At 40.4% G+C, this 27,993-nt stretch overlaps 1 protein-coding gene across 2 annotated transcripts; it reads right to left on the bottom strand.

The window, feature by feature from the left end:
• Nucleotides 1-7,343: 7,343 nt before the first annotated feature.
• On the bottom strand, nt 7,344-25,802 carry si:dkeyp-84f3.5 (uncharacterized protein LOC334144 homolog). Of its 2 annotated transcripts, XR_006010670.1 has the most exons (3): nt 25,624-25,802; nt 13,552-13,894; nt 13,211-13,384 (listed from the first exon to the last, which is right to left on the bottom strand). XR_006010670.1 is itself a non-coding variant. In XM_041987249.1 (2 exons), exon 2 carries the CDS (start codon nt 9,669-9,671, stop codon nt 7,740-7,742), a length of 1,932 nt encoding a protein of 643 aa, XP_041843183.1. In that variant the 5' UTR covers nt 9,672-9,822; nt 25,624-25,777; the 3' UTR covers nt 7,344-7,739. The 2 variants fall into 2 exon arrangements, 1 of the variants encoding a protein (XP_041843183.1); XM_041987249.1 differs by lacking the exons at nt 13,211-13,384; nt 13,552-13,894 and adding an exon at nt 7,344-9,822 and having other exon boundaries at nt 25,624-25,777.
• Between the last annotated feature and the right edge of the window lie 2,191 nt (nt 25,803-27,993).

Genomic DNA, 27,993 nt, shown 5'->3' with positions numbered 1-27,993 from the left:
GATATCACTGGCATTTAAAGGGTTAACAAGTTGCACACAAAATGGTTGTGAGCAGGACCTACAATAAAATGGCGCCACCCCCTCTGGTGCTGGTCTGCTTCAAAACCCCTTCAGCAGAGTAGGCATGTGCCAGAACAAGTTCCCATGGGAAGAAAGAAAAGGTACAGATAAAAAAAATAGACTCTAAAACCTACTGTTCAGATGAGCTGGAGCTCATAGAGGTTTCACATACTGTAACCTTACAGATATTTGTAACTGATGTACTTGGGGTTCCAGATGATGAAGATTTTTCCCTCCCTATACCAATAGATTTAAATGTACACTCTTAAGAGTCTGCTGATAGTTATGGAACTGTTTCCTGATCAATTCAGACCACGTTAACCACTAGAATTTTAAGCCTGTCATCCAGAGAAGCAGGAGAAACATCCACAGGTATAACCGAACTGGGTCGATAACCACTTCTTGTGGTAGTCAATCCATGTATTGCACCTAGCAATTTAGTAAAATATCTGAGTTACTGATATGGTGCTTTTATATCCTTAATGTCCTTCATGTTCCTGCTCTAGTTGACATGCATGACCTAGATTTGGTTTATTTTGCCTTCTGCAACAAAAGCACAATACTTAAATTCAGCTGCACAAGTCACATTTATTCTACATCATGTGCCTGCTGTCAGTAGGTGTGTGGCTCCAAACTTATTGCTTTAAAACCTGGGACTTGATTGGGATGAATTAGCCCCTCCCCCATTTAGAGATGGCACGAAATGCAGTGCTTCCTGTACTACTTTGCAGAAAAGAGGAAATAACCCACTTAACAACATTCATATGTGGCTGTACTGGGTACGTCCCAGAGGCATTGAACCTACTTGAAGCAAATGGTCTATATAAAGTCAAATATTTGATAAGTGTGGACTTCTATGGCCAAGTGAACTGCATATGTAGAGTAACTCCATTTAAAGCCAATGGAAAAATGCAGATGGGTGAGTTTGCATCAGGTGATGCAAGTAAACACGATTTGCATATATGCAAGTTAAAAATCTTTCAGTTTAAGACTACGACCACAGATCATTTACCCCTCACTACACATGATGAATCCATAGGGCCGCCAGATAAGTTATAAATATAAGTACTTCTTGCTTGGTTCTGGCTAAAGGTTGTACTTTACCAAAAAACAGGTAAGGCTAAAAGTAGACAGAATGGCATTTTTAGGGTTTCTACAGCATGTATGAGGTAGCAACAGATATCATTCCATTTGTTGGTAAAGATAGAAAAAAAAAACATTAATATTGGGTGTGGTATCGGTGACAGTAACCCCTGATCTTTCTCTCTGAGGGGTAAATACTAACTTGTTGTGATGCTCCAAAAAAACACTCCAGTTGTCCAGTTCACACAAGAAGGCGAACCTTGGCTTGACCTCTCCATTAAATGGAAACAACTGATGAAAGTATTGGTGATGTTTGGCAGGGAAGTGAGAATCTCACTCCTACATGTCTGGACCACAAAAAATAAATAAATAAAAAAAACATTTAGTTGAATTTTGGGGAAGAAGAAGAAGAAGAAGAAAAAAATTGGATGCCCAAACCCCCACCCTCCAGTTCCAGCACTGATTCCAAGAAGGGAGTAAGTGGCAGTGCGAATAACCTGTCAAAGATATTAAACTTCAGGACTCCACTGCATATACAGGCTTTGAAGGTCCATGCAAATTAGATTTTAACAATAACAATTTAAAAAAAAGTAAAAAAAAAAATAAATAAATAAATTAGCTGTTGACTAGTGATTACATGTCGTCAGAACAAATTTAGATTGGTGTAAACCAGTTATAACTGGAATTTGAGGCCGAGACATTGTGTCCACACCCAGTATTGTAGCCTTCTGTAATGCACATTGGCTCTTTGACTTCTTTCCCCTTTACATCCTGTAAATAAGATATGGTTGGATTAATTGTTAGTTTTCTTGAAAATCATGTCAGACATTATACTGTTAACTGTATGTGAATCATATTAATTGTAAAATTTATTAAGACTACTTTATACCATTTTCTGTGTGCAGGGACCCTTCAGATGTCAACTGCCGTGGCCAGAAGATACCTAGAACATAAATGCTGGTAAACCTGGTTCAAAGCTATGGTTCCTGGCATTCAGGTATATAGTTCCAACCACCTAAATACAGTTGTAGATCAAGCACACCCCCATGACAAGGGCTTCTAGCAGGATGGTGCTCCACCGCAAAACAACAACTGCTCGGTAACAGCTGGAAGACCATAAAGAACCCAAGGTGTTGACCAGGTCCCCAAACACCCTAGATCCCAGTATGAACCACCAAATGTGGGAATTCACAAACACAAACTTAGCCACAAAGGCATTCCATATGGACCAAAATGCTCCTTTTCACATAGCTCTGTGTACAATCAACCATCCGTTCCAATGGAAAACACAGTGTCTCGTATATGTTTAGAAAAGCCTCCCCCCTCCACTGTGGAATTTAAACTTGAATATTGCAACTCTGACCCTTCATATTCTTTATTAATATCAAAAGAAAAGATATGGGAAAAAATATGACGTAATTTGACCCCCTCTCACATTGTTGTGGTGAGGTTTTCATACAGTGCGTTGCCACATGCTCAACACTGGGGGGGTACACAATGTACAAAATTGCATATACTAAAACAGGACTGTGTATAAACAGGTGTAAGACTCCAATGCCAATCTCCGTAAACCCACAGGGTACTTGTTCCTGTATCAATGCCTCAAAAGACGAGCTGTTTTGGTAGAATATGGAGCAACTAGGCATAATAAGGCAGGTGACTTTAAAGGTGCATTACAGAACGTTTGCAGATTTTCCCAGTGACGCGCCCCCTATCGACTGCTAATTCGACATCTATCTTGCATCCAGCCAGTAAAAGACAGTCTTATTTTGAATCCTGTCTTATTTCTAAGCTCTGTCCCTTTCTCTCTTTCTTTTCTTCTCTTCCTCTGATGATGTCTTTTAGCACTTCTTTGCTCAGTCTGCCACAGCGCATGTTCAAAAAGGCTGGTGTGTTTATATCTGCATGCCAGTGTGACACGGTGTGTACAGTGAAACTCAAATGCAACGTCATGTGGTGTCCTGGAAGAAAAAGTTGTATAGTTCAGTTTCTCAGCCAAAGAACACTGGTAGCCACAGCTCCAGAAATGGACATAACAGATGCCATCAAACGAGTCCAGAACGCACAATTTTGAGATGGGAAAGTCACAAAATGTGTCTTTAATGTTTTTGGCTCATCTGTGACAATGTTTTTAAATATTTATAGTTTAAGGACATGTTTATATACGTATTTGACTGTATGTGAAATACAAGATGGCATGACAGTCCTATAGAAAGACAACCATATTTCAGAAATGAGTACTGCCATTTGCCCTGAAGACATTATACACAGCCAGAGCCTTTGCAGTTATGCTTGTGAAAGTTGTAACGTACCAAACAATGACTACAACTAATAAGGATATTTAAACCACATATAACTGGAATACAAGACAAATTAGAAATGTCTAAACATTTCTATGTAGAACATGGCTGTACATTGCTATTTGACAACATTGCGATGCGAAGCTCATTTGGAGCTACATGGATTTTTTGGCCTGTGTCGTGATTTGCCGGTCCCTTTCAGGGCCTCAGACCCTAACCACTATTTGTCCAGGGGTGCTCCAACTTCCTAATAGTGAGAGGTTTCCTTAATCAGTATACTAAGATACAGGAAGGTCTGGCTCAAGGTCTTACATAAGTCTCTCTTAGTCTTGAATGGTATCTTTTCTCTGCTAGTAGCAGTCTGTCGTTAAACGGGGAATTTAACGTCTCTGGAGAGAGGAGGTATCTAGTCATCACTGTGCAGTGGGAGGCAAATATTCCCATTGTACTAACGTTATGCAAAGGCTGAGTCAGGGAGCTATTTAGTGTGATACAAATTTTCCTCAGAGAAGCCTGAGATATTTTATTAAAAGGTTATAGTGAAATACAGTTCTGATCCTCTGATCTCTGTTACAGAGTAAATAGATTATAAGAGGCGGATTTATACTCGCGCGGCGTCTGCGTCACTGCCAAAAGCGCTGCGTGGCTCCGCAGAAGCTTGACACGCACCTCTTCCAGACCAGATATGCACCCCTTGTGGTTACGGATGGTTACGCAGAGGTACTCCCTTGTGATTGGTCAGTTCGGGATCTCGTGTTGCCGGATATCTGGATCTTCTCGCTGAATTTGTGTGGTAACAACCATTTTTAAAAAATATAACCAGAGGATCAAGTTGATGAGGCTGATCGAATTCTTTGTTTTCTTCCACAAGCTAATAAAGACACTGAACCATACTGTACGCCATTGCTGTTTCAAAACAGAAAATACGTACTGAATGGAAGTGAACTATCAAAAGAACTTCGACTTGGTGAGTTTCCGGCCGATACCACCTTCAGATTAGGAGGAGAAACTGCAACACAACACCAAAATGACTCGTACCCTCTACGCTCGACTGCTAGAGCAAACTCACCAGTGTCAGCTACGCCATAGCTGACTGCACACAGATGTTGCGTGAGTATAAATCTGCCTTAAGCCCAGCCCAGCTGCACCCTGTCTGTTCTTTATCACATAGACTCTAAGCCAAGGCATGCCTGCCTGCCTCTTATCTCTTGCGCACAGTGTACTTTAAAACAAGGTACTGTTTGTATTAATTGGCTCACCGCCCAAGCAGTATATTTCTAAAACATATTGTCTCATTTATTGGCCCGTAGCTCAAGTTTACACACACAACAGCAAAGCAAAGATAAACCTGACCTTCAAAAATAGGAAGTGCAACACGCACATGACACAAAACACAATAGCCAGGCCAAAAAACAATACACCTTTTTCTAGTGGTCACCACCACTACTACTACCACTACCACCACTGTAACGTATTGTCAGAGCAGACACTTGAATTAAGGTCAGCGTAAAGTCGGTTACTGTGTCCCCGCCATAGGCTCCGCATGTGCTTGACACACACCTCTTAAGGTCCTGATGTGCACCCTTGCTACGCAGCAGTTACACAGAATTACTACTTTGGTCAATTTATGATTACGTGTTTCCAGATTTCTGGATTTCCTTGCTGAATTTGTTCAGTAACCGGAAGAGAAACTACTACAGACCTCTATGCTTGAGTTTGAAAGCACATTTAACCAGCATCAGCTACAGCAACCCTACCATATGCAGATTAAGCTGCGCAAGTGAAAAACCTAGCTTAAGGCTATTTCAGGCAGGCAACAGCCTAGCTTCTCATTTGTTTTGACTCGTTGCACAGTCAAAAAACAAATATGAGTCCGTTGCTTAATTTTACTCAAGTTACCAGTGGTAAAAAGATGAAAACTTTTAAACAATAGTGCAAGTTCCAACAAGTGTTTATGTTGTTGTTTACAGTCTATGGTAATTTACAAAAATCTGAACTTGAACTACAAGTTATGAGATGGCTGGCTTTCACATTTGTAAATACAACAAATTGTGTTAGTAGATCTTAACTAACACATACAGCAAGACTAGTAAATAACATAACTTACCTACAGGATTTTGCTTTGTTGCTTCCAAGCAGGTCTTAAAACTGAGGCTTTTGTTATCAAAATATCAAAATGAACCTTGAGCAGCCACTTCCAAGAACATGTGGTCACCTTACGCACGCACTGATCTCTTGATGTGAAATTTGATTGAAGTCGTCAGCCCTGGGGGGTCAAATCCAAGTTGCTTTCATAGGCAAGTAGTAGTGTCTTGTCTGTGTTAACAATGTGGAAGGGTTTTCAACCATTTAAAATATAGTCAGCCATATTATGACCACCTGCCCATGTATTGTGCTAGTCTTTCCCAGGCATCCAACAACAGCTCTGACTAGTTATGAGCATGGCCAAAAGCACCCAAAGGTGCCCTGGAAGGTCTGGTATCACCAATATACATCTGGCTGCATTTTGGTGATACTCCGGTCTACAAAGCTGACTGTAGAATTTAAAAAAGTGAAAATATCTGTTGGTGGTTTGATTTAAATGTTTAAAGAATCATAAAAGTAGTCATTACCTCTATATTATTAACCTAAAGGATTTTAATTTAGTTTCATGGCCCCCAAACAAGAAATCCCTTTACCATTTGTACACTTTACATAGCAAAAAACACTTGGAAAAAGTCTAATAATTTCATAATCTTCATGAACTGGACTGTGAAGTATCTTAGTCCATCATTTTGCTAAGAAAGATCAAAACTGAATATTAAAGAACAAAATTAGTTCAAGAGCCTGTTGGTTTTGAAATGCTTTAACATGGAAAATGACAGCAAAACCCCCCAAACACTAACAGACCAATCTAGACTACTAAGCACCATTTATATTATAATGGGACAAGATGGTGAAGCAGGTATGTTACTGTAATGCTCCAAGTGCAGCATGATACATTCAAAGCTAAATTTTATTTTTGTGAATCCAAAATATCAAGAATATAACACTCAAGAATTTGAAGGGTAGGGCATATAAGGATGCAGTGTGCTATCAAACCATGACACCAGCATAATCCTACCAGTTACCCCCATTTTAGTAGTACATCTTAGTTTCCACAGCCTACTGGATCTTAGTTGACCTAATGCTGAGCCTAAGGTTGCATTCACACCAGCCTTTTTGAATTTGAATTCTAGTCAGTTTGTTTGAGAATCTGCTTCATTTGTGGTATTATGAATGCACCCACAAATTCTAATTCAAATCAAAGAAATGGATATAAGTTTGCCTACTAATGGTGGATTCGATCTATTTCAAGCTGACCAAATACAGGAAGTGGACTACAACACAAAGTGCATTGTGGGTAAATACAAATATCGCTTACATGCGGGAGAGGCAGCAAGCAGGTCTGGGTGGGAGAAATAGTTTGTGGTTAGACGTGGAAGAATCCAGTAAACGTTCTGACAGAATTCTGATCAACACAAAACTGCTGATTCAGCTCCATATTTAGCTGTTGTGTACTAGAAAACAAAGTTGTTCTACATTAACCAATAGAGGAACGAGTTTTCTTCTTTGCTGTGTCTTGTCTTCTCCTTCAGTAATTCATGGTGTGGTGCCACCCCTAGCAGAGCTTGGAACATATTATTTAAAAGGTCAAATGCATTTAACCTTTATACTGAGTCTCCGATCAGACCATGTCTAGCAGACTTCACGACTAAACTGGGGTAACCAATGCTACCATGAAACTTTAACCAGGCACACATTATGAAAGCCACATAAACCTAAGATAGAATTGAAGCCAAGTATCCAATATATTTGACAATACTTTTGTCCAACTAAATGTAAAAGGAATAAATATTAACACTTTGATTGGCTGTAGTCTTAGGTTTTCCTACAGGCGACACAAAAAGAACGAAATTAAACCAAGATTGAAAACATGTAATTTATCTACAGTTTTTAATGACACAATCTAATAGGTGACAATGCTATACTTTCAAAATGACTATATGCATACAATAAAAAAGGACTCAAATCACATAATTGGAATTAAAACATGTAAAATGCAGCACAATGATTTACAGCAAGATGTTAGTCACTAAAAATACAATGAAAAGCAACATATTTACCCCTTGCTAGTCAGCCATTAGGACCTCCAACTCAAATGCAACCATAGCTTGCAGGATAATATTGGGATTAACTTTGCATGTTATTCATGACTGTCCATATCCTTACAAAAGCCATTTGTATAATCTACATCCATGTCTTATTTCCTGGTTCTCAGTCATTGTTTTCTAGGCCATGAGAAGTCTGATGCTGAAGAAATGTTTCCAAGCATGAGAATGTCTCAGTGCACTCAGTGCATTCATAAAGAACTTCTGAAGAATTTCCTTTCTCATTTTGTTTATGGTCCACATACTCATCCTCGACATCCTCTGCATTACTTTTTTTAACAGTCTGGTCTGCACTGGTAGCAGTGGCACAAGAGGATTGTCCAATATTATCATCATCATCAGCTTGCTCAGTGCTTGGGTGATTTTGAAGATGAAGCTCAAGGGACGAAGAGTTCTTAAACTGAGCTGGACATTGGGGACACTTATTTGGCTCTTTCTTGTGATAGCGCAAATGTCTTTGGTACACACACAGCAATCCAAATCGCTTTCCACACTCCTGACACTTGTAGTTCACCCTGACTGCTTTTCCTGACTGTTTCTCTTTTGGACTTTGATCTGCAGATGTCAGCTCACTGTCAGAAGAGCCCTTAGTGTTGTCATCAGGAATGCTTGTGGTTTTCTGATCAACAGAATTTGAGGTAGGCCCATTTTGTGGAGTTGTGTACAAGTGTTTCAGACCTGGTTTCTTTTCCAGTTCTGTTTTGTGGTACATGGCTACATGTCTTCTCAAATCACAGCGCTGGGGAAAATGTCTACCGCAAAACACACAAGTGTGCATTGTACCTTTATGATATCTCATGTGCCGAGATAAACTACTAGAATGATTAAAAACTCGATGACAGTGTTTGCAAGGATGAAGCTTTCCATTTGGATTGCTACCTCTTCTCCGCCTGTTTTTAGGCTGCACTCTTCGCTTAAATGGTTTTTGGGATTCTTGATTCAGCTTATCTATTTCTTCCTGAGTTTGATGTGTGACATGATGCTCCTTAAGAGCTGCTAACTTATCAAAACGATCTCCACATAAACCACATCTATATGGTGTGAAAGTGGGTTCAGTCTCAATCTTACTGCTAGTATCCCTGGAAAGCTTACTCTCTCCGTTTTTAATATAAGATATGCCATTGCTGTGGCAGTTTATAAGTTGTGTATCATCGTGGATCTTAGAATTCACTTCAATTTCAATTTCGGATGCAAAGACAGAGTCAAGTTCTTTCCCCTTGCACTGATACATTGAATGTGTCTGGAAATCTGACATCCAGAAGAAGCTCAGTTTGCACTTCTTACAAGTATATGATTTCTCCAACTTTTTTTCCAGCTTATTCTCTGGTTTGCCCAAGGAGTGAGTTTCTTTTTGATGAACATTCAGAGCATCCACTTTTAGGAATCTCTTACCACAATAACCACACCAGTGAAATTTCTCACTGATGTGGCTTTGGAGATGTTTCTTAAGGTCCTGTCTATCTTCAAAAATCTTACAGCACAAAGTACACTTGTAACCTCTCTCTGTATTTCGATATTGCTGGTGACGATGTAAACTTTGCAAGCTGGTAAATGATCTGTTACATATTTCACAGCGGTAATGGCCCTGCCGAGACGTATCCAAGACTGAGTCAGGTGGTCTTGGCCTGAACATGTCTTTGCAAGGAGAAGACTGCGGCTTTGTAGTTGGAGACACTGGCTTGACAGGGGATGAAAAGTGTGATGGTAGTGCTCCAGGAGTTCCTGGTTTTACAGAGGAATGTGAAGAATTTAAAGAGTGTGACTGAGCCAATCCATTCAAAACTGTTAGTGTTCCATTTTCTTGAAGCACATATTCCCGAGGGACTTCAAATCCGTTGGATGAGCCATCAAAGGAAAATGACTCCAAAGGTCCATGCATGGCCATGTGGGCCAAAACACTTGAGTACTGGCTGAAACCATCCCCACACTCGGTGCAGATGAAGGTACTTGATTCCCCACCTGCCTGTGCTGAAGAGACAGTATTCATGGCTTTCTGCTTTTCCATGATGAAACGATTTTGTCCGTGTACTGATGGCATCACTTTTCAGCCTGAATGCAAGACTAAATCTCTATCCAGACACAGAAAAATTGGTCTTCATGTGACAACCAGTATGCTCAGTCAACACACTGCGTTAAATCATATCCAAGATGCATGTTCACGCCTCTGGTTTCCCATGTTGTATTAGCACCTGTGAAGATAACAAAAAAAAGGTAGTTATCAAACTATTTATGCCCAAGATTGTTTTACAAATTGGGAAAAAAAACAAAGCTTTAAATAAATAAATAAATAAAACGTACTCTAAAGAAACCTAGATCATGTTGGTTAATACAAGTTGAAACTTGAAGACCGTGCTGAGCGTTTTAGCCAAATGAAGCTGAAAACCAAGTAGGCAGTGCTAATTAAATCCAGCTATATATTCTATTGATTGTGAAATCACGATGAAGATAAGCCCTTTTTTTTGGCATTTTATGGTGATAGATGTTAAAATGTTAGTTTTTCATCCATGTTGAGTGCATATATATTGCTTGCAACTGCACCCACTCACAGTGGGCGGTGACTTGCACAAGATAATGATACTTCTTACATGTGAGCTGTTTTGGGAAAAACACTATGCTAAATCAAAGTCATGTACAACAAGAAAAAAGAGAAGACACGAATAGCAGAGTCAAACCTATTTGTTGCTGCAGTTTTCCATATACTACCAAGCTGAATTTACCCATATCAAAAGGATACTGCCTGTAGTGGAAAACAAAGCAGGGAAGAGTACTGAACTGAACTAAACTACTGTAGTTCAACTCAGCAGGGAGCCTCCTACATGAATTCTTGTGCTTACATTGGAAAACAAGAGAGATGGGACAAGAGTTGGTAGCCACCAGCATGTGATGGACAGTCACCTGCACTGCATTGAGACTTAAGTAACACCACCTAACTTTCTGACCTTAAATCGCTGTGCTTCTGACTAGTTTTGATAGAACACTGACATTTATTATGCACAATCTTGGAGCTGTAGATGCCCTGCACCATCCAAAGGCAGAGAAACTGTAAATCATTCTACAGTAGCGTTTCGCTTTAAGGCACCACGTCACACACCAGCAACACACTGGCTCCTTTGAACAAGCACTGTAGCTAATTTATCAAAGGAATGCAAGAGGACATTGTGAGAGGAAGCAAGGAAAAGAAAGAGAGAAAGGGACAGAACATGAAATTACACAAGAGTCAACAGCACAACTGGGTGGAGAGCTCAGAGAAGAGACAGGATGCATGACGGATGCCAAATTAGCCACTGTCAGTGAGAAAATCTGCCAAAGTTGAGTAGTGGGGCTTTAAGGTGTTCAGAGGGACAAGTAAGGACCAGGTGCCTCATGTACAAAGACTTGTGTGGATTTTCCACTGAAACATGGTGTATGCTCAAATTCAGAAAATGTTGTACGCACACACACACACACTCACACAAAAATCCAGACATATGAATCTGTGTGCACGCATGAATCCAAGCACATTTCCTTTGTACATCCGAATCAATGTGGAATTGAGTACCCGACTCCCATTTAAATACGCAAATCACATTTAAATAAGCCTGCACCTGAGATTCCCCTCTCTGCGCGGTCAGAAAATTACAAGAGAATGAGTGTGACAGGGGAAAAAAAGGAATTTCACGGAAAGCAAAGTGAAGGTGCTACTTGTTGAAGTGCAGATGCGCACAAATGTGCTCTTCGGTACGCTGTCCTTCGGCACCAGCAGCAAATAGAAGAGTGAGTGGGAGAGTGTGTGCTTGAGGCTGTCAATGCTGTGGGGTCAGAGAAGAGCACACAAGCAGAACTTAAAAACATTTGGTCAGACATCAAGATAGATGTAAAGTGGACGATAGCTGGTCAATGCCAAAGTTTGTCCAAAACAGGTGACATCGCTCTCTTAGGGGTGGTGGGAGTACACGCTGGTGAATGATTACCTCCAAAGTAAATACTTTTGCATTTGTAACTCACAACACAGGTGTTCATACCGTCGCATGCTCTCAGCCCATATTGCGCCACTTATGTCTTCTAATACTGTTAAAGCACCCATTGGTTTTAACGGTATTTTTTGCACCACTTTGTGCATGCTTTTATTGCCACTCATGTAACTGCAGACACATGGATGTGTTAATAGCTCATTAGTGTTAATTGTTCATGTGTCTCCAATGTGCACATCACTCAGTCTGGGGACTGACTGTTTTCATGTTTTTTTATTACAAGTTTGCCAGCATCACTTCTAAGTGTTGCCAAAGCATCAACCACTGTAGAAAAGTGCATACGTCAGCTATGAATTTGGCATGAGGCACAGCATGTTTACAAGGTCATTTCACTTTTGATGCATCTGAACTTTGCAGTGACAAAGAGTGTACGCCACCTTTTTGTGTGTATGCACCCTTTGTACATGAGGTACCAGGACATGCCCCATGCATCAGGCCTCCATGTGTATACCAATGTAAATTCTAGGGATGAACTGATCCGATAATGAAGAAATTTCTAGATCATGTACAAGTGACAATGGGCCCAATTCATAGGGGCTGATCTATTTAGTGTAATTCTGTGCTGTGCGCTTTGAATGACGTCATGCGCCAACGATGCGACACGTGGAGGCTCATATTTGTTTGAAACGGGCAAAAGAATCAGCCATATGGAATATTTTTAGACGACCTCTACCAACACAGTGAATGGCTATGTGCAAAGGTGCACTGCAAATGTTTCGAGAAGCTTGAGAAATCTGCTTGAGCAGGTCACTGATACCGAGTGCTGTGTGTGAAAAAGCTTGGCAAGTTGGGAATATCTGATTTTTCTTTATCAAGCTATGACGCTATTGTTTTATTCAGCAGGTTTTGTAATGGATATTTAATTTCAGGGCTTAAAGTATTCCAGCACTGTGCCACATCTCTGGCTTGCAGAGTTTCTGCAGCAAAAAAAAAAAAAAAAAAAAAAAGAGAAAAAAAAAAAGACAATAAGTTAATGTGCGCTGATGTGGACTACTGTCAACTGTCCACTACTGTTGAGTTCATCCATCAATAGTGTGAGATGAACACAGCTTCAAAGAGTCCTTTCTGACTCCACATGGTCGCACCACACATTTCAACCACTCATTTTCCAAGGACCAGCTCAGCTTCTGATCGGTATCAGCAGCAAACAGAAGAGGAGGGAGTGGGAGTGTGTGAGGTTGTAACTGCTGTGTGGTCAAAGAAGCGCACACAAACAGACATTAAAAAGAATTGGTCCGACATCAAGGTGGATGTGACGTGGAGGATGGCTGGCCAACTGCCAAAGTTTGTTCAAAACAGACAGCGGGACAGAAGAGGCCCACCCCATTTGAACATTGGGTTGCTGCAACTGTGGGTGACATTGCTTTCTCAGGTGTGGTGAGAGCACACTTGGGTGACTTTTTATCTCCAAGGTAAATACTTCTAAATATGTAACTCACAACAAATGTGTTCTTACCGTAGCATGCTCTCATCCCTATGAGAAAGAGGTTCATGCGTAGATGCTGTATGTATGGTCAATTTTAACATGCCGGCATATCAAAGAGGATATCAAAGACGTGGACTCATGTTTGATTACTCAATTTATTATTTTAAAAACACAGGAGAGGACATGCAATTGCAGCCATGTGCCACAGAATTGGGGGAATTCCTCCAGCATCAATGCAGTGCCAGTATGCCGCAAGCACTGCCTGCTGCTGCTGCTGTTATCCGCCCAACTGGCAGTGTCCTCACCCATGCTGTGCTGGAGTCACAAAAAGACATAGTTCGAGCAAAAGGCAGCATCAACGATCGCCTAGATCAACTGATAGGTGTCGTCACAAATATTGGTGAATCAATATATGCATTGGCAAATAAATGAATTCAGCATCCTTGTCTCTTTTACATGGCTGAAATCAAATGTTGCCGTACCTGAATGTCCTCCCGGGTTGGAGGCACATTCATGGGTCAAGTTTCTGGTTTGTCTGGTGGCGGGATATGGTGCTCTGGTAGCGGTATGGCATGCCGGTGTGCCACATTGTGCAGGAAGCTGCAAGCCATCACAATGCAGCACACCTTCTCAGGACTGTACAGCAGCATACCCCTAGTCCTGTCCAGGCAGTGCCACTGTCCCATCAGCAGACCGAATGTCCTCAACAACTGACCAAGTGCAGGAATGGAGGTCATTGTACCTTCGCTCTTGGTCAGTCTAAGTGTTGGTGAGAGTGGCCATCAGCCAGCTCTTAATCAGGTAGCCATGGTTGCCTGGGGTCAACTTCAAGCAGACAAAGTAAACTGAATTTACAGTTTCCATTTGTTCATTTTAAACACTATTACATGGATTACACACTATTGTTGCAAATTAGTGCAAAAGTGCGCCAGGGAAAAAGTGAGACATTTTACACTTTATACACAGGGTTATTAACAAGAATACTTTGCACATAGGGACAATCAGGGGCTTGTGTGAAGGCCACGCTCTTCAGGGAGTGACGGGAACACTGCTCTGCCCGGAGAGCGTTGCTAAGACAACAATCAGGAGAAGCAGAGGCCCTTATCTTTACAGATGACTCACACCTGGAAACCACCACTGTTGCCTTCAGTGTGTTAGAGGGAAGAGAAGTTTTAATAAAGTCTCAACAGATAACTAACAGCTGGAAACCACCTCTTTGGCCTTCAGTATGTCAGAGAGGGGAGAAGTTTTAGTTTTGAAAGAAGTTTGACGTCTGAATCTATGCCTGACTTTGACTGCTATAATACACATGATATGGTATGATGTTTATAACCAAGGACTGAATCTATGTACTGCCTAATCAAGCATGAACTTTAAAAAAGGGCTTATATAGCCTGCCCAAAGAAATTAAACTTTTGCTCTTAAACAATGTTCTTACTCTCCATAAAGGAGGGGTTTTGTCTGTAGAGATGCTTTTTCTGCTGATGGAAAAAATATTAAGTGGGTTGGTCTAAAGTTGTATCTGCTGATGGAAAAATACTGAGAAGGTTGGTTTAAAGTTGTTTTTCTGCTGGTGGGAAGATACCAGATGGGATGGACTTGAGTTGTGTATATATATAAGTGATAATTTGAGAAGAGGCAGAATTCTGGCAGGTTTTTGCGGAGATTTTTGTAGATTTTTTTACTCCCTTACTGGAGAGATTTTTACCCTCTTGCCGAGGGAGAATTTTATTGTTGAAGAAGACTTAGGTCGCGAGAGCGGAATCACTCCTTGTGAGAAACCTTTTTTTTCTGTACTTATTTCATATATTCTACTTTTGACCCATAGCTAAGGGAAAACCCCGAAAGGGGAATTTTATTATATTTTCTTTCTTTTTATATTTCTCTGTATTGTACCAAAAATAGAAAACTTGAATAAAAGGGTTATAGTTAACTTCGGTTAACTTCCCAACCAAACTCATTTCTCTTATATTTTTCTACATCCACTGAAGGGACGAGCAGGTAAGCCCCAGATTCCCCAATGCCCGAAGAGACATAAGAATTTGCTAGGTTATTACTTCGACACCAGGTAGTGATTCCTGCAGGACGGTAGTACGGTAGCTTCATACTCCTAGAACCAAAGGTTGGCTTATCTACCAGAATAACTCCTCAGGCCTATCCGCATGAGCGGACGATAATAATCAGGAATTCTTAAGGGGTAAAATTGCGTGTTTCCGCGCCGAAAGAATCGAGGTGGAAAGGTTCACCCATCACCTCGCGACTGGAGTCTCACCGGTCGTTAAAGATCCAAGAGAGGAAGCAACAGGACGTGAGCCTGAAAGGTCGGTCAAAGAATTGACAATAGGGTAAATATTCATCAGCGGTTTCGACACTTGTTAGAAAGATCTTAAGCTGTAGTTTAACCAGCTAAAATAAAATGCAATGATGCTGTGAAGATGGGATTGGGGACGCTTACTCAACGCGAATCATGGGGATCAATTTTAGGACAATTACACAAATCTAATAACTCACCAAGAAGCCACCCACAGTACCAGCTTGTAGTCTGTTCCCAACCATGCTGTTACTCAGAATGTATGAGTCATGGGTTGAACCAGGCCATCTCTCCACAATGTTTGTTTGTATATTGATCAAATGAAAATGTTTTCTGTTGGCATACAAATTCATCATGTGATGGTGCTTTTATAGCAATGTGTGTGCAGTCGATAGCTCCGATTACATTAGGAAAACCGGCTGTTGCTGCATATTGTGCTTTAGTGTTGACCTGTTCAACTGCATTGTATGGGAATTTAATACACCTGGCTGACATGTGGCTAATTCTGTGCCACGTGGCTGGCATTGTTTGGCTCGGCATCGACTGACACAGTCTCGATCGGTCTGCCAGCTTCCTCTAGAATGCCCCAGTTGCTAGGAACCCTGGTGTGGTCCGCACTATGGCTGCAACGATTAGTCGACGTTGTCGACAATAAATTTACCCCTCAACTATTGTCGGCCAAAGAAAAAAAAAAAAAAAAAAAAAACCTACAACGTCTTCTTTCCTATCTCTGCTCATAGATCAAAATAAACACCTTGCACCTTGGACCTTGCGTAACACAGAAGTACGTCTGCAATGCTTGAACATTTAGAGGAGGAATGTCAGACTTACATAACAACCTGATGCAAGATTTCAAAGCTAAAGGTGAAATAAGAGCCATTTATAATAATCGTGAGATACATAATCCGACTGGTCGACTAGTCATTTTAATAGTCGGTGACTAATCGACCATCAGAATAGTCATTAGTTGCAGCCCTAGTCAGCAGCTGTATGGGCACAGGCAGCACATGGCTTCTAGCTGTGTTGTGCTCCAGGAGGATTCCCCACGACGCCGAATTGCAGTTAAACCAGAATTTTAGCAATCCACCCTTTCAAAGAAACCAAGAATTAGCCTCCACGAAACCCATAATGTCTGAAACCAGGTACCTAGAGGGAATGGTTTGAGATCTCTACTGTCTGTGGTATTGTGAGGACAGCGTAACCACACCACTAGAGGATATGACGTCAGTGTGATGAACATGCGCCAAACACAACAACAATAATGGCGTCTGTGACCACACTACTATACCATCAACAGTGGGAGCAAGCAGACATGTTATTATCTGTGCATGTGCTACGTCTTGTTCCAGCTTTGGAGCGTTACTCTTTAATCAGTGTAGCGCCCCCCCACAGCCTTGTAGTATGTACGACAGCGGTTTCGTGGGGATGTTGAAGCCTTTCTCTAGTTTTCGCCACCGTTTTCACACCTGAAGTAAGAACATAACCTCTTAAAAATGGGTCAGTCAGTTCAATTAGGAATTCAAAATCTAATGAAAAATAAGTAATAAAAGAGCTTAAATTGAGTTTTAAAACAACAACAACAAAAAAAACCAATAGTTCGACTAGCTTGGTTGGTAGATATTCAAAATAAACTAAAATCAGGGGCCTCATGTACAAGGAGTGCGTACGCACAAAAATGTAAAGTTCAGATGCATCAAGAGTTAAATGATAGTGGAAACGTGCGGTGCCTCCCGCCAACTTCACGGCTGGTTTACACACATTTCCACAGTAGTTGATGCTTTGGCGACACTTAGAAGTGATGCTGGGAAACTTGTAATAAATAAATGTGAAAACAGTTAAGGCATCTGCGTCACTGCCATAGGCGGATGCCCAACGTGCACGTCTACCAGACCTGACATGCAGCCCTGTTATGCAGACGGTTTTTAACGCAGATGTACTCCCAGCCGATAACATCCCTGCTACCACCTTCAAAGTAGGAGAAACTGCAACATGACACCAAAATGATGTGTACCCCCTATGCTCTAGCGCAAGGGCAAACTCACCAGCATCAGTACCAAGCGACAGCATAACCGACTGCACGCAGACATAGCATAGATTTAAACCGCAGCTAGATCTCTCAACCATGCATTTTCCAAGGCTCAACTTAACTTCTAATTGGTTATCAATGTGTTTAACTGAGAGCAAAGCTGTATTCATCTCACACTATTGGTAGATGGACTCAACGTGACAATAGTCCACACTAGCAGACATTAACTTATTAAATAGTCTTTTTCTTTTCTTTTGTTTTGGTGCAAAAACAAGCCGGAGATCTGGCATGGTGCCAAAATACTTTAAGCCCTGACATTAAACATCCATTAGAAAAGTTGCTGAATAAAATACCTTCATTACCTTGGTAAAAAACAAACAAACAAACAAAAACATATAGTCCCAACTTATCAAGCTTTGTCCACACACATAGCACTCAGTGTAAGTGACTTGCTCAAGCAGAATTCTCAATCTTATCAGAACATTCACTGTGCAGGTTTTGCACATAGCCATTGATGTGTTAGCTGAGGTAGTGTAATATGAGCCTCCACATGATGCATATTTAGTGCATGACATCACTTAAAGCACACCAGCACAGTATTACACTAAAAAGATCTGCACTTATGGATCGGGCCCATTGTCACACATACACACTTGGACAAAATTGTTAGTACCCTTCAGTTAGCGAAAGAAAAACTTGCAATGGTCACAGAAACAACTTGAATCTGACAAAAGTAATAAATAAAAATTCTATGAAATTTAACCAAGTCAGACATTGCTTTTCAACCATGCTTCAGAATTATTAAAAAAAAAAAAAAAAAAAAAAAAAAAACTCATGAAACAGACCTGGACAAAAATGATGGTACCATAACTTAATATTTTGTTGCACAACCTTTTGAGGCGATCACTACAATCAAACAATTCCTGTAACTGTCAATGAGACTTCTGCACCTCTCAGCAGGTATTTTGGCCCACTCCTCATAAGCAAACTGCTCCAATTCTCTCAGGTTTGAAGGGTGCCTTTTCCAGACGGCATGTTTCAGCTCCTTCCAAAGATGCTCAATAGGATTTAGGTCAGGGCTCATAGAAGCCACTTTAGAATAGTCCAATGTTGTCCTCTTAGCCATTCTTGGGTGTTTTTAGCTGTGTTTTGGGTCATTGTCCTGTTGCAAGACCCATGACCTGCGACTGAGACCAAGCTTCCTGACACTGGCCAGCACATTTCTCTCTAGAATCCCTTGATAGTCTTGAGATTTCATTGTACCTGCACAAATTCAAGACACCCTGTGCCAGATGCAGCAAAGCAGCCCCAGAACATGACAGAGCCTCTTCCATATTTCACAGTAGGGACAGTGTTCTTTTCTTGATGTGCTTCATTTTTACGTCTGTAAACATAGAGCTGATGTGCCTTGGCAAAAAGTTCCATTTTTGTCTCATCTGTCCATTGGACATTCTCCCAGAAGCTTTGTGGCTTGTCAACCTGTAGTTTGGCTTTTTTAGGATTTGTTTTCAACAATGGTGTCCTCCTTGGTCGTCTCCCATTAAGTCCACTTTGGCTCAAACAACGACGGATGGTGCGATCTGACACTGATGTTCCTTGAGCTTGAAGTTCACCTTTAATCTCTTTAGAAGTTTTTCTGGGCTCTTTTGTTACTGTTCGTATTATCCGTCTCTTTGATTTGTCATCAATTTTCTTCCTGCAGCCACGATCTTAAATTTCTGAATAATATGTGCAACTGTAGTCACAGGAACATCAAGCTGCTTGGAGCTGGTCTTATAGCCGTTACCTTTAACATGATTGTCTATAATTTTCTTTCTAATCTCCTGAGACAACTCTTTCCGTTGCTTCCTCTGGTCCATGTTGAGTGTGGTACACACCATGTCACCAAACAGCACAGTGACTACCTGTAGCCCTATATATAGGCCACATTATTTTCATTTCTAGAAGTACCATCATTTTTGTCCAGACCTGTTTAATGAGTTTATTTTTAAATAATTCTATTGAATGACTTTCATTGGTTAGATTTCATAGAATTTTTATTTATTATTACTTTTGTCAGATTCAAGTTATTTCTGTTACCATTGTGAGTTTTTTTTATTGACCGAAGGTTACAAACAATTTTGTCCACATGTGTACCTGATCTAGAAATTTCTTCAATATCGGTACAGATACCAATCGGATCAGTACATCCCTAATCTTTAGTGGCCTTAAAACGGCTTCAGATTTGACTATACACCTTTTCTTCTGTTGGCGAATGGTAAACTATAGATAGAGTAATGGTTTTATCCATGTATATGCTTTACAGAAAACAATGGCCCTTATTTTCAAATAGGAGAAAGAAAAAAAAATGCAATGTTGCATACAGGTTGAAATACTAGGACAGAAAAGTTGCTTCAGGAGCAAGCAGATCAGAAGGAAAAAACGCCAGCAAAAATAAAGCATATAATGTCATAGCCTTTCCACCATATAAACGACTTCATATCTTACATGCATCGCCATAAAGTTGATTCCAACTGCCCAACAAGCCCTAAACACTTCACAACCTCACTCCAAAAGCTCGGGCAATTTCTACAGTTGTCCACGTTTTCATTCGTCTTGTGCTTTTTTTCCCCTTTCCTGTTCCCCTTTTTTATTTTCTGTCATGTCAGCTATTCTGCTTAACAATGCCCCCACGATTTCTGGTGATATTTCTCTGTTTTCTCTATGAAGCTACGGATAGCTAAGCTCTGTGAAAACTGACCAAATTATTTGTGATGCAGGAAACGGACGATACTGTCCGTCCATACATGTATTAGTCTTCTGCGTCGAGCACAAATGGGTCTTTAAGCTACACTTTACATTATGTTAACAGTCGAGCATCTATTGAACAAACTAGAAGCACTAGACTTGGCACACTTCTGAAGTGTAAAATAAGTAAAGTGGTTGGTTTCCTGAAACAAACCTACACCACATAGCTTTTGCACATAGTGAGTGGATAGGAGAAAATAAACAAAAAAGATTTAGTCGCAAACTAATAAAATCTGGACAGCCCTTTTCAATCTGCCAGTTTCAAGGAGGGACTGATGCCCTCATTGTGCATCCTTTTACATACAGAGATGACTGTGTGGCTGGTGTCTTGTGTTGGATGTGCTGGTTATGTGCCTCTTAGTCACCGACATAGGTAGTCACAGAGCTAACTTTAACATAATGAGAGAAACACGCCATTCAAACAGGACTTGAGCCCCGTTTACATACCAACGCTGGGACAGTAAAACACAAAAGTTTGGTTGCATCCTGGCATCTTGTTTACACGATAACAGTTTTGGATGGATAAAACTGCAAACGGCCTCGAGAGTGAAATTTTCTTGTATCACAAGGCTGGTCCTGTCAGTGTAAATTCAACAATGACGAATTTCATGTCATCTTCCTCTTGAGCACACAAACCCTGCTTAACCCACAAAAAGCACAACAACAAAAATGGCAGACCACTGTGTTGTCAGAGCTACCGCATCTTTTTAACTTGGTCTAAAGACATTTAGGTTACATGAGCCAGATAACTAGCACTTGGTACACAAAGCTACTGTTGTATTTTTCAGTCTTTCAAGGATGCTGCACACACCTGGGTGTGTCGTTGCAAATTTCATTGCCCACTAGACGCAAGGCATGTGCACTACATCGTTGCCGTAGCTATCTGCATTTCCCCCTGCACGGAGATAGCTGTTATATTCCACTGTTGTGTAAAGGCTTTTTCATTTTCCAAATGGTTTGGTTTCACACTGCACTTCACATAGCTGGCCAAACTTCCTAGACAACATCACACACTTACATCTGCTTGTTTGAAACAGTATTACCCCCAAAAAAGTTCAGTTCATCAACTGGCCAGGACCAGAACAGGAAATCCTTCAGTCAGCTCATTCACCCCAAGTAAGTAGCTCCTACTTAAGGATAAAAGCTTTTCCACTATGAGAGTGGCTGGATAGCTCAGTTGGCAGGGCATCCTGCCAACAGTTCGAATCCCACACGGGATTAAAGCTAACACTTCCTGTTGGGGCAAGACCCTCAATGCTACTACCTAACCACCTTCAGATGTGAGAAAAGCATCTGCTAAATGACTGTAGAACATAACAGTAGGAATCACAAACTCTGTTCCTTGAGGGTTGGTGTACTGCAGGTACTGGAATTTTCCCTACTGCAGCACCCGATTCAAATAAAATAGATCTCCAATTGTTTATTGTCAAGTTTTGCACAAGTCTGTTAATGACCCATTCATTTCAAACAGGCGTTTTGCTGCAGGAACACATCCAATCCCGACCCTCGAAGATCGAAATTGGTCCCTGCTGTGGCAAATGTAAAGTGACTGGTAGTACATACAAGACAAGTACTGGAAACAACAATTATACATACAACAAAAACTTATAACGTTTATGAAATGTTGCCCACATAAATAAGAGTTTTTAATTCTGGCCTCTAAAATACAAATAAACGTAAAGGAAGGAATTATTCATCATACAAGTGGAGCTGGAAAAACAGTATGACACGTCCAGTGTGGTTCAGTGTCTTTATTAGCTTGTGGAAGAAAACGAAGAAATAATTTGATCAGCCTCTCATCAACTTGACCCACTGGTTGTTTTTAAAAACGGTGGTTACCACACAAATTCAGTGAGAAGATCCAGATATCCGGCAACAAGTGATCCCAAACTGACCAATCACAAGGGAGTACCTCTGCATAACCGTTAAGGGGTTAGTGTCAGGTCTGGAAGATAGGGCTGGGCGATTAATCGAATTTTCATCGCAATTACGATCTGGGTTTTCAACGATCATAAAAATAAAAGGATCTGATTATATTTGTCCTTCGCAGTTTCCTCTTGGGCTGTTTTCGGTTGCAAATCGAGCGCAGCAGGCATTGCAGCGCTCTGCTGCAGACTCCTCCCACAGCCCTGTCTGCTTTAGTGCGAGTTGCAAACACCTCGCCAATTACGGGCTGGACACACGGGAGGCGATGTCGCTCCTCTCCATTCATTTTCTATTGAACTTGCGCGATGAGGCGGAAATTGCTGCTCTCCTCCAGCCAAGCGTCAGGCGACATTCGTGCATGTGAAATGTTGCGCTCGTTCACGCAGACGTGCACACGGGGGCTTGCGACACAAGAAAATAGAAAAATGTTTTTTGTGAGTCGCGACTAAATAATCCAGAGACACAGAGAGATAAATGTTATAAACAAACAGAACTTTTTCTCAGTTCATTTCGTCTCCATGTTAGTGGAGTGGCTCTCCTGCCCTGGACGATGGATGTGGTGAAGGTGTTGTGAAGGACGTGGCTACAGTCCAATGTTTCGCCACCGCTGCGGACCTGTGGTCAAGCTGCACCACAGAGTCGAATATTAATGTTACGCTACATATTATTGACGTGGATTTCAACGTGAAAACGAAATGTCTCCAGACTCATTTTTTCCAAACCACATCGGGCAAAACACAGCTGCTGGTCTGAGACAAAAAATAGCTTTGGGGGGGACCCGGAAAGAAACTAGTCTGTATTACCACAGACAAGCTTCAAATGTCACACTGACCCCCCCCCCCCCCCCCCCCCCCCCCCCCCACACTGACCCCCCCACGCACTCTCTTTCTTTCTCTAATTGTGTTAAATAATCCAGATATCAATTTAAATCAAATTAATCGTGATAATCATTTTTCCCATAATCGAGCGGCCCCACTGGAAGAGGTGCACGCTGAGGCTCTGCAGAGCTACGCAGTGCCTACAGTGGTGACATAGACACCGCGCAAGTGTAAATCCACTTTTACAGGTTGATTGGACAGGAATACAGAAGCAATATAACAAAGGGCAAATGCAACATCGTACTTAAGGGCAGGGTTGGGTGATAAAACAGTCTCAAAATTAGTCCTGTCCACTAGTTTCGGGTGATGCATCTTTAAACTGTTTGCTAAACAAATAAACAAAAAATGACTGAACAAAAAACAGTCACCAACATATTAATGAAGGAAACTGATCAGAAATGCTGAACAGAAAAAGTGTAGCCATAGTCACAAAAGCAGGGGCAGGACTGGGCGATTAATAGAATTTTAATCTCATTTACGATCTGGGTTTTCAACAATCATAAAAATGAAGTGATCCAATTTTTTGCTCCTTCGCAGTTTACTTTTGTGCTGTTTTAAGTTGCAAAGTGTGCACCGCTGACATTGCAGCACTCTGCTGCAACCACTTCGGTTTGAGAGGTTGCCAACACCTCTCAAGTTAGACTGAAGGGTCGTGACTAAAGACACGATAACAAATGTTATAAACAAACATAACTTTTTTCTCGCCAAAGACCATTGCTCAATTAACACAGTAAACAACCCGGGATTTATGAAAACTCATCAACATTTTGGACAAACTGCCATCTCTTCACCATCTTAGTATATATTCTCTCTCTCTCTCTCCCAATTTCAATCAATATAATCGTGATGATCTTTTTTTGCCATAATCGAGTAGCCCTAAGTTTTTTTGGCCATTAAATATGGTAACTGGATGCTCAACTCAAAGGTCCCTAAAAAATATAAAGAATCTCGTGACAAGGCATTTTAACAAGCCATTCATAAACAATTGTGTTGAAGTTAAATGTCATATAGATTTAATTATAACTTTATCTAGTTATTAATATTATGCTATGCATTTAGATATATACATAAACTTTCAACTTCTGCACCTAAACTGTAATTATAGATAAGTATTGGAGATAACAAAATTGTTATTCTTAAAATTGTGGCATTAAAAGCACCATGATAACTTAAAGAGTGCATATAAAATTTGTAGTGGTGTACCTAAACAAAAACGGAAAAACAAAAAAACAAAAAAAAAAAAAAAAAGTACTGCACCAATGCAGCAACAAATGCAAAAAGTTTGTTAACGGTCCTGAATAGCACTATTTTGACATGTATAAGCGCAGTAATGAAATTTGGCACATTTTACGATCAATTTCTACAACAATGTTTTTTTGTTTTTTTTTTTTATTGTGCATTTTATTATATATTATATTAAGAAAATCACAACAATTGCACCAGAATAGATGATGCCTTTCATTCGGGAGCTACAATCTTTAATTGCCACTGTCTTTCTGGTTTATAAATGGTAAAGCTGCACAAAGGAAAGTGAATGCTCAATACTTTGAGTACTCAATTATTGCTATTCAAGTGTAAAAAAAAAAAAAAAAAAAAAAAGAAAAAAAATTCTCTCTTAAGAGGGAATTTCCAGATGGTTTTGTACTAACTGTGCAGTATTACAACTCTCAACTGAGAACAGAGACAAGCTGGTTAATTTGTGTACATACTTAAACATTTTGTTGCTTATCGTTTAAAGAATTTTCTTTTATTTCATCTATCAGACACACTGTGTTTACCTTTTAAAAAGAAAAAGACCACTGCCTAAAAAAACTTCTTCCATTTGAATAAAATTGCACCCATGTGATCTAACTTTGTCAGTTGACTCATGCAATAGTATTAACTCGTTTTCTAAAACGACAATAAACATTGCATTGAATTTTACTTTGCATACAATTAGAAGAAAAAAAAAAAAAGAGTAAATTAGCATTATTAGCATGCAAAATGTCCCAGCTGTCAGTCACAAGTGGTAACAGTGCAAACTTATAAGTTACTTTACTTGTTCAAAATTATCTCAAGTGTGTATGGTTAGTAAAAAATACTTTGACAATTAATGTCAACATACTTTTAAGAGGGATTCATCACTCCCCTCAAAACCTTTGACAAGTGTTAAAAATGTTCCATTTCAGCTGCAGCTATACCTACTCAACAGCTGCTGTACTGTCTTTTTGTTTTTAACGGTCACAACACGGACTTCACTGAAGGATACACCATGCAAATCTTTTTAACGAGAACATGAACACCATAAAAGGACCGACAGCACCATTCCTGAACACACTAATACCCGAACAAGACAACTGATTTACAGAGACAACTTTTTAAACTTATATCAACATAGGATTTCAATAGAAAAACATACACTTCAGCGTAAATAAAGTGAAGCTCAAACGGTTCCAGTATTCCCAGAAATCTTTGAGCCATTGCAGCTTTTCTTTGTGAGCTATTATCGTGGACACATTGGCTACCGTTAGCTGCTGCTGGCTAACACTTCATCGCCATGGTGGACATACTGTGATTATTAAGTTATCACTGCAGATGTTTTGGCGTCAGAGAGATTAATCGAACAGTCAACTTTGTCAAGACTTACCATAACAATCAAGCACATTTCCAAATACCGTGACCATTTGTGTGCAGCATCCCTTAAATCTAACAAAAGGCCGATGGCTGCTTACTACTACAGGCCGGGGTGTCTCCCTTCTTCCTCCTCCTCCTTCTTCTTCTTCCTTCTTCTGCAGTTTATTGGCGGTTGACAACAACGTAAATATGTGTATTACCGCCACCAACTGGTAAGGAGTGTGGTCCAGGACAGAGAAAAAAAGAAAATAAATGAAAAAAACCTCTCCTCTATATTCTTTTAATCAGCCCTGTTTTAGATAGAAAAATAAGTATGATAAGGTGCCATCTCCTGAGCTATGCTGTAAATAACTGGGATTTCAAACATTATTTTCATTGCCCTGAGTTTATCTACCATTTCCTTCCTTTCTGTCTCATATCTGTTGCAGTGAACCATTACATGTTCTATTGTTTCATTTTGGTTGCAGTATGTACACCAACCTGCATCATGTTTACCCATCATCATTTATTTCATCCTTAATGATACTTCTTATTTCCATTTTACCGTAGTTAACTGTCAAGACAGCATTTTTTTTTCTTTGAGCACTCATTAGCCCTCCTATCTGCCTGTTCCCTCTTACCCCAATATGAGTTGGCACTCAAAGAAATGCCACTACTGATCCCATCATTTCAATTCTATACAGTGTTTGCTGGATTTCAATTAATATATATTAATACATGTGGTCTGCTTTCTGAGTAATTGTTCTTTACTGGCTAAGGATGAACTTGAGTCCGAACAGATAAGTGATCTTAAAGGTTTTGTGTTCTCTACCCACTGCTAACAGCAACACTTGCCTCTGGACTTTTGAGGCCCTGGGTCCTTTGCTCTGGCTGCCCTGGATGGCCTGGTGCCTGGCACGGTCTTGTATAAACCCACTTGACTGACTTGTCCAGTGAGTTTATACAAGAGCTACTTTTGTTTTTTTTTTTCTTTCTTTCTTTCTTCTTTTTTTATGTGTGTATCTTTGGTACTTTGGTTGTTGTTGTGGTACATCTTGTTGTTCCTGTCTTGGTTAAACTCCTCGTGATTGTCAACTTAGTTTACCTGTAAAAGCTGTAAGAAATTCTCTGTTGTGTTTCTGTACAGGTTTAGCAGTTTGTTTTCTGGTGTTGTCTGCTCTTCCTTTTTTCCACTTTCCTTTTTACTTCTCTTCATTACTGTCCTTTTTTTCTGTCCCCTCCGGTCAAGTCCAACAAGATTACATAAATTCCATAAATCTAAATAAATAAGATAAATCAATATATATTTAAATAAAAAATTAGATTATCAAGAGGAGCCTCATACCCATCAAGCTCCCTTTTGCAAAGCAAATTTGTTCAGCACAACACAGTAACCAGACCATGATTCTGTTTGCTACAATGCTGGACAGGAAAAGTAAGAAAAAAAGAAAGAACTGCTGACACACTACAGGCACATAAGGACGAGCATTGTCAAGAATCAGAAGGAACTCAGGCATGTGGTATAACGATGCTCCTGAGGATCTCATCCTGGCACTAAATGGTAGTCATGGTACCTCTGGCTTGCACATGCCTCCCCAGACCATCACTGACCCACTGCCAAACCTGTCAGAGGATGTTCCAGGCAGCAGAACATTCTCTACGGTGTCTTCGCTCAATGTGAACCTGCTGTCATCCGTGAAGAGCACAAAGCGCCAATGTCCAATCTGCCAATCCTGGTGTTCTCAGGCAAATGCCAGTTAAGCTGCACCATGTTGGACTATGAGCGGAGGACCCACTTGATGGGCCCTCATACCACCCTCTGTTTCTGACAGTTTGAGCAGAAACATGCACATTAGCAGCCTGCTGGAGCTCATTTTGTTGGGCTCTGGCAGTGCTGCTGCTGTTCCTCCTTGCACAAGGGAGCAGAAAGCGGCCCTGGTGCTGGGTTGTTGTCCTCCAACAGCCCACTTTTACTTTATACTGGTCTTTGTCCTCTTATTTTCTCTATGTTCTTGATACTGTGCTGGAAGACTTAACAAACGTTCTTGCAACAGTATGCATTGATGTGCCATCCTGGATGAGCCACATTACCTACACTCTAAGAAATGATTCATGGGGTTAGTATGTAAAGCTTAAAATAATAAATATTTTCAACACAAAAGACTGTGTTTGTTGCATGTGCACATACTAATAAGTTGTTAACTTATTTTAATAGAAATAGAAATGAAGATAAATTGTCTTAACTTGAAAATTTACACATTTTGAATAAAACAAATTTACCTCCTTCCAACAGGGAAAAAAAAATAAGTTAGTGAAACTCATTTATTTCAAAAGCGTACTTAAAAAGCTGGGGACAGGGTTATTTTGCCCAGACACGTCTTGGAGTTAAGGCCACGCCTGCTAC

This window comes from Melanotaenia boesemani, chromosome 6, assembly GCF_017639745.1.
Source record: "Melanotaenia boesemani isolate fMelBoe1 chromosome 6, fMelBoe1.pri, whole genome shotgun sequence".
NCBI classification, from domain to species: Eukaryota; Metazoa; Chordata; class Actinopteri; order Atheriniformes; family Melanotaeniidae; genus Melanotaenia; species Melanotaenia boesemani.
The sequence above is the reverse complement of the archived record's forward strand: the minus strand, read 5'-3'. Positions and strand labels throughout refer to the sequence as shown.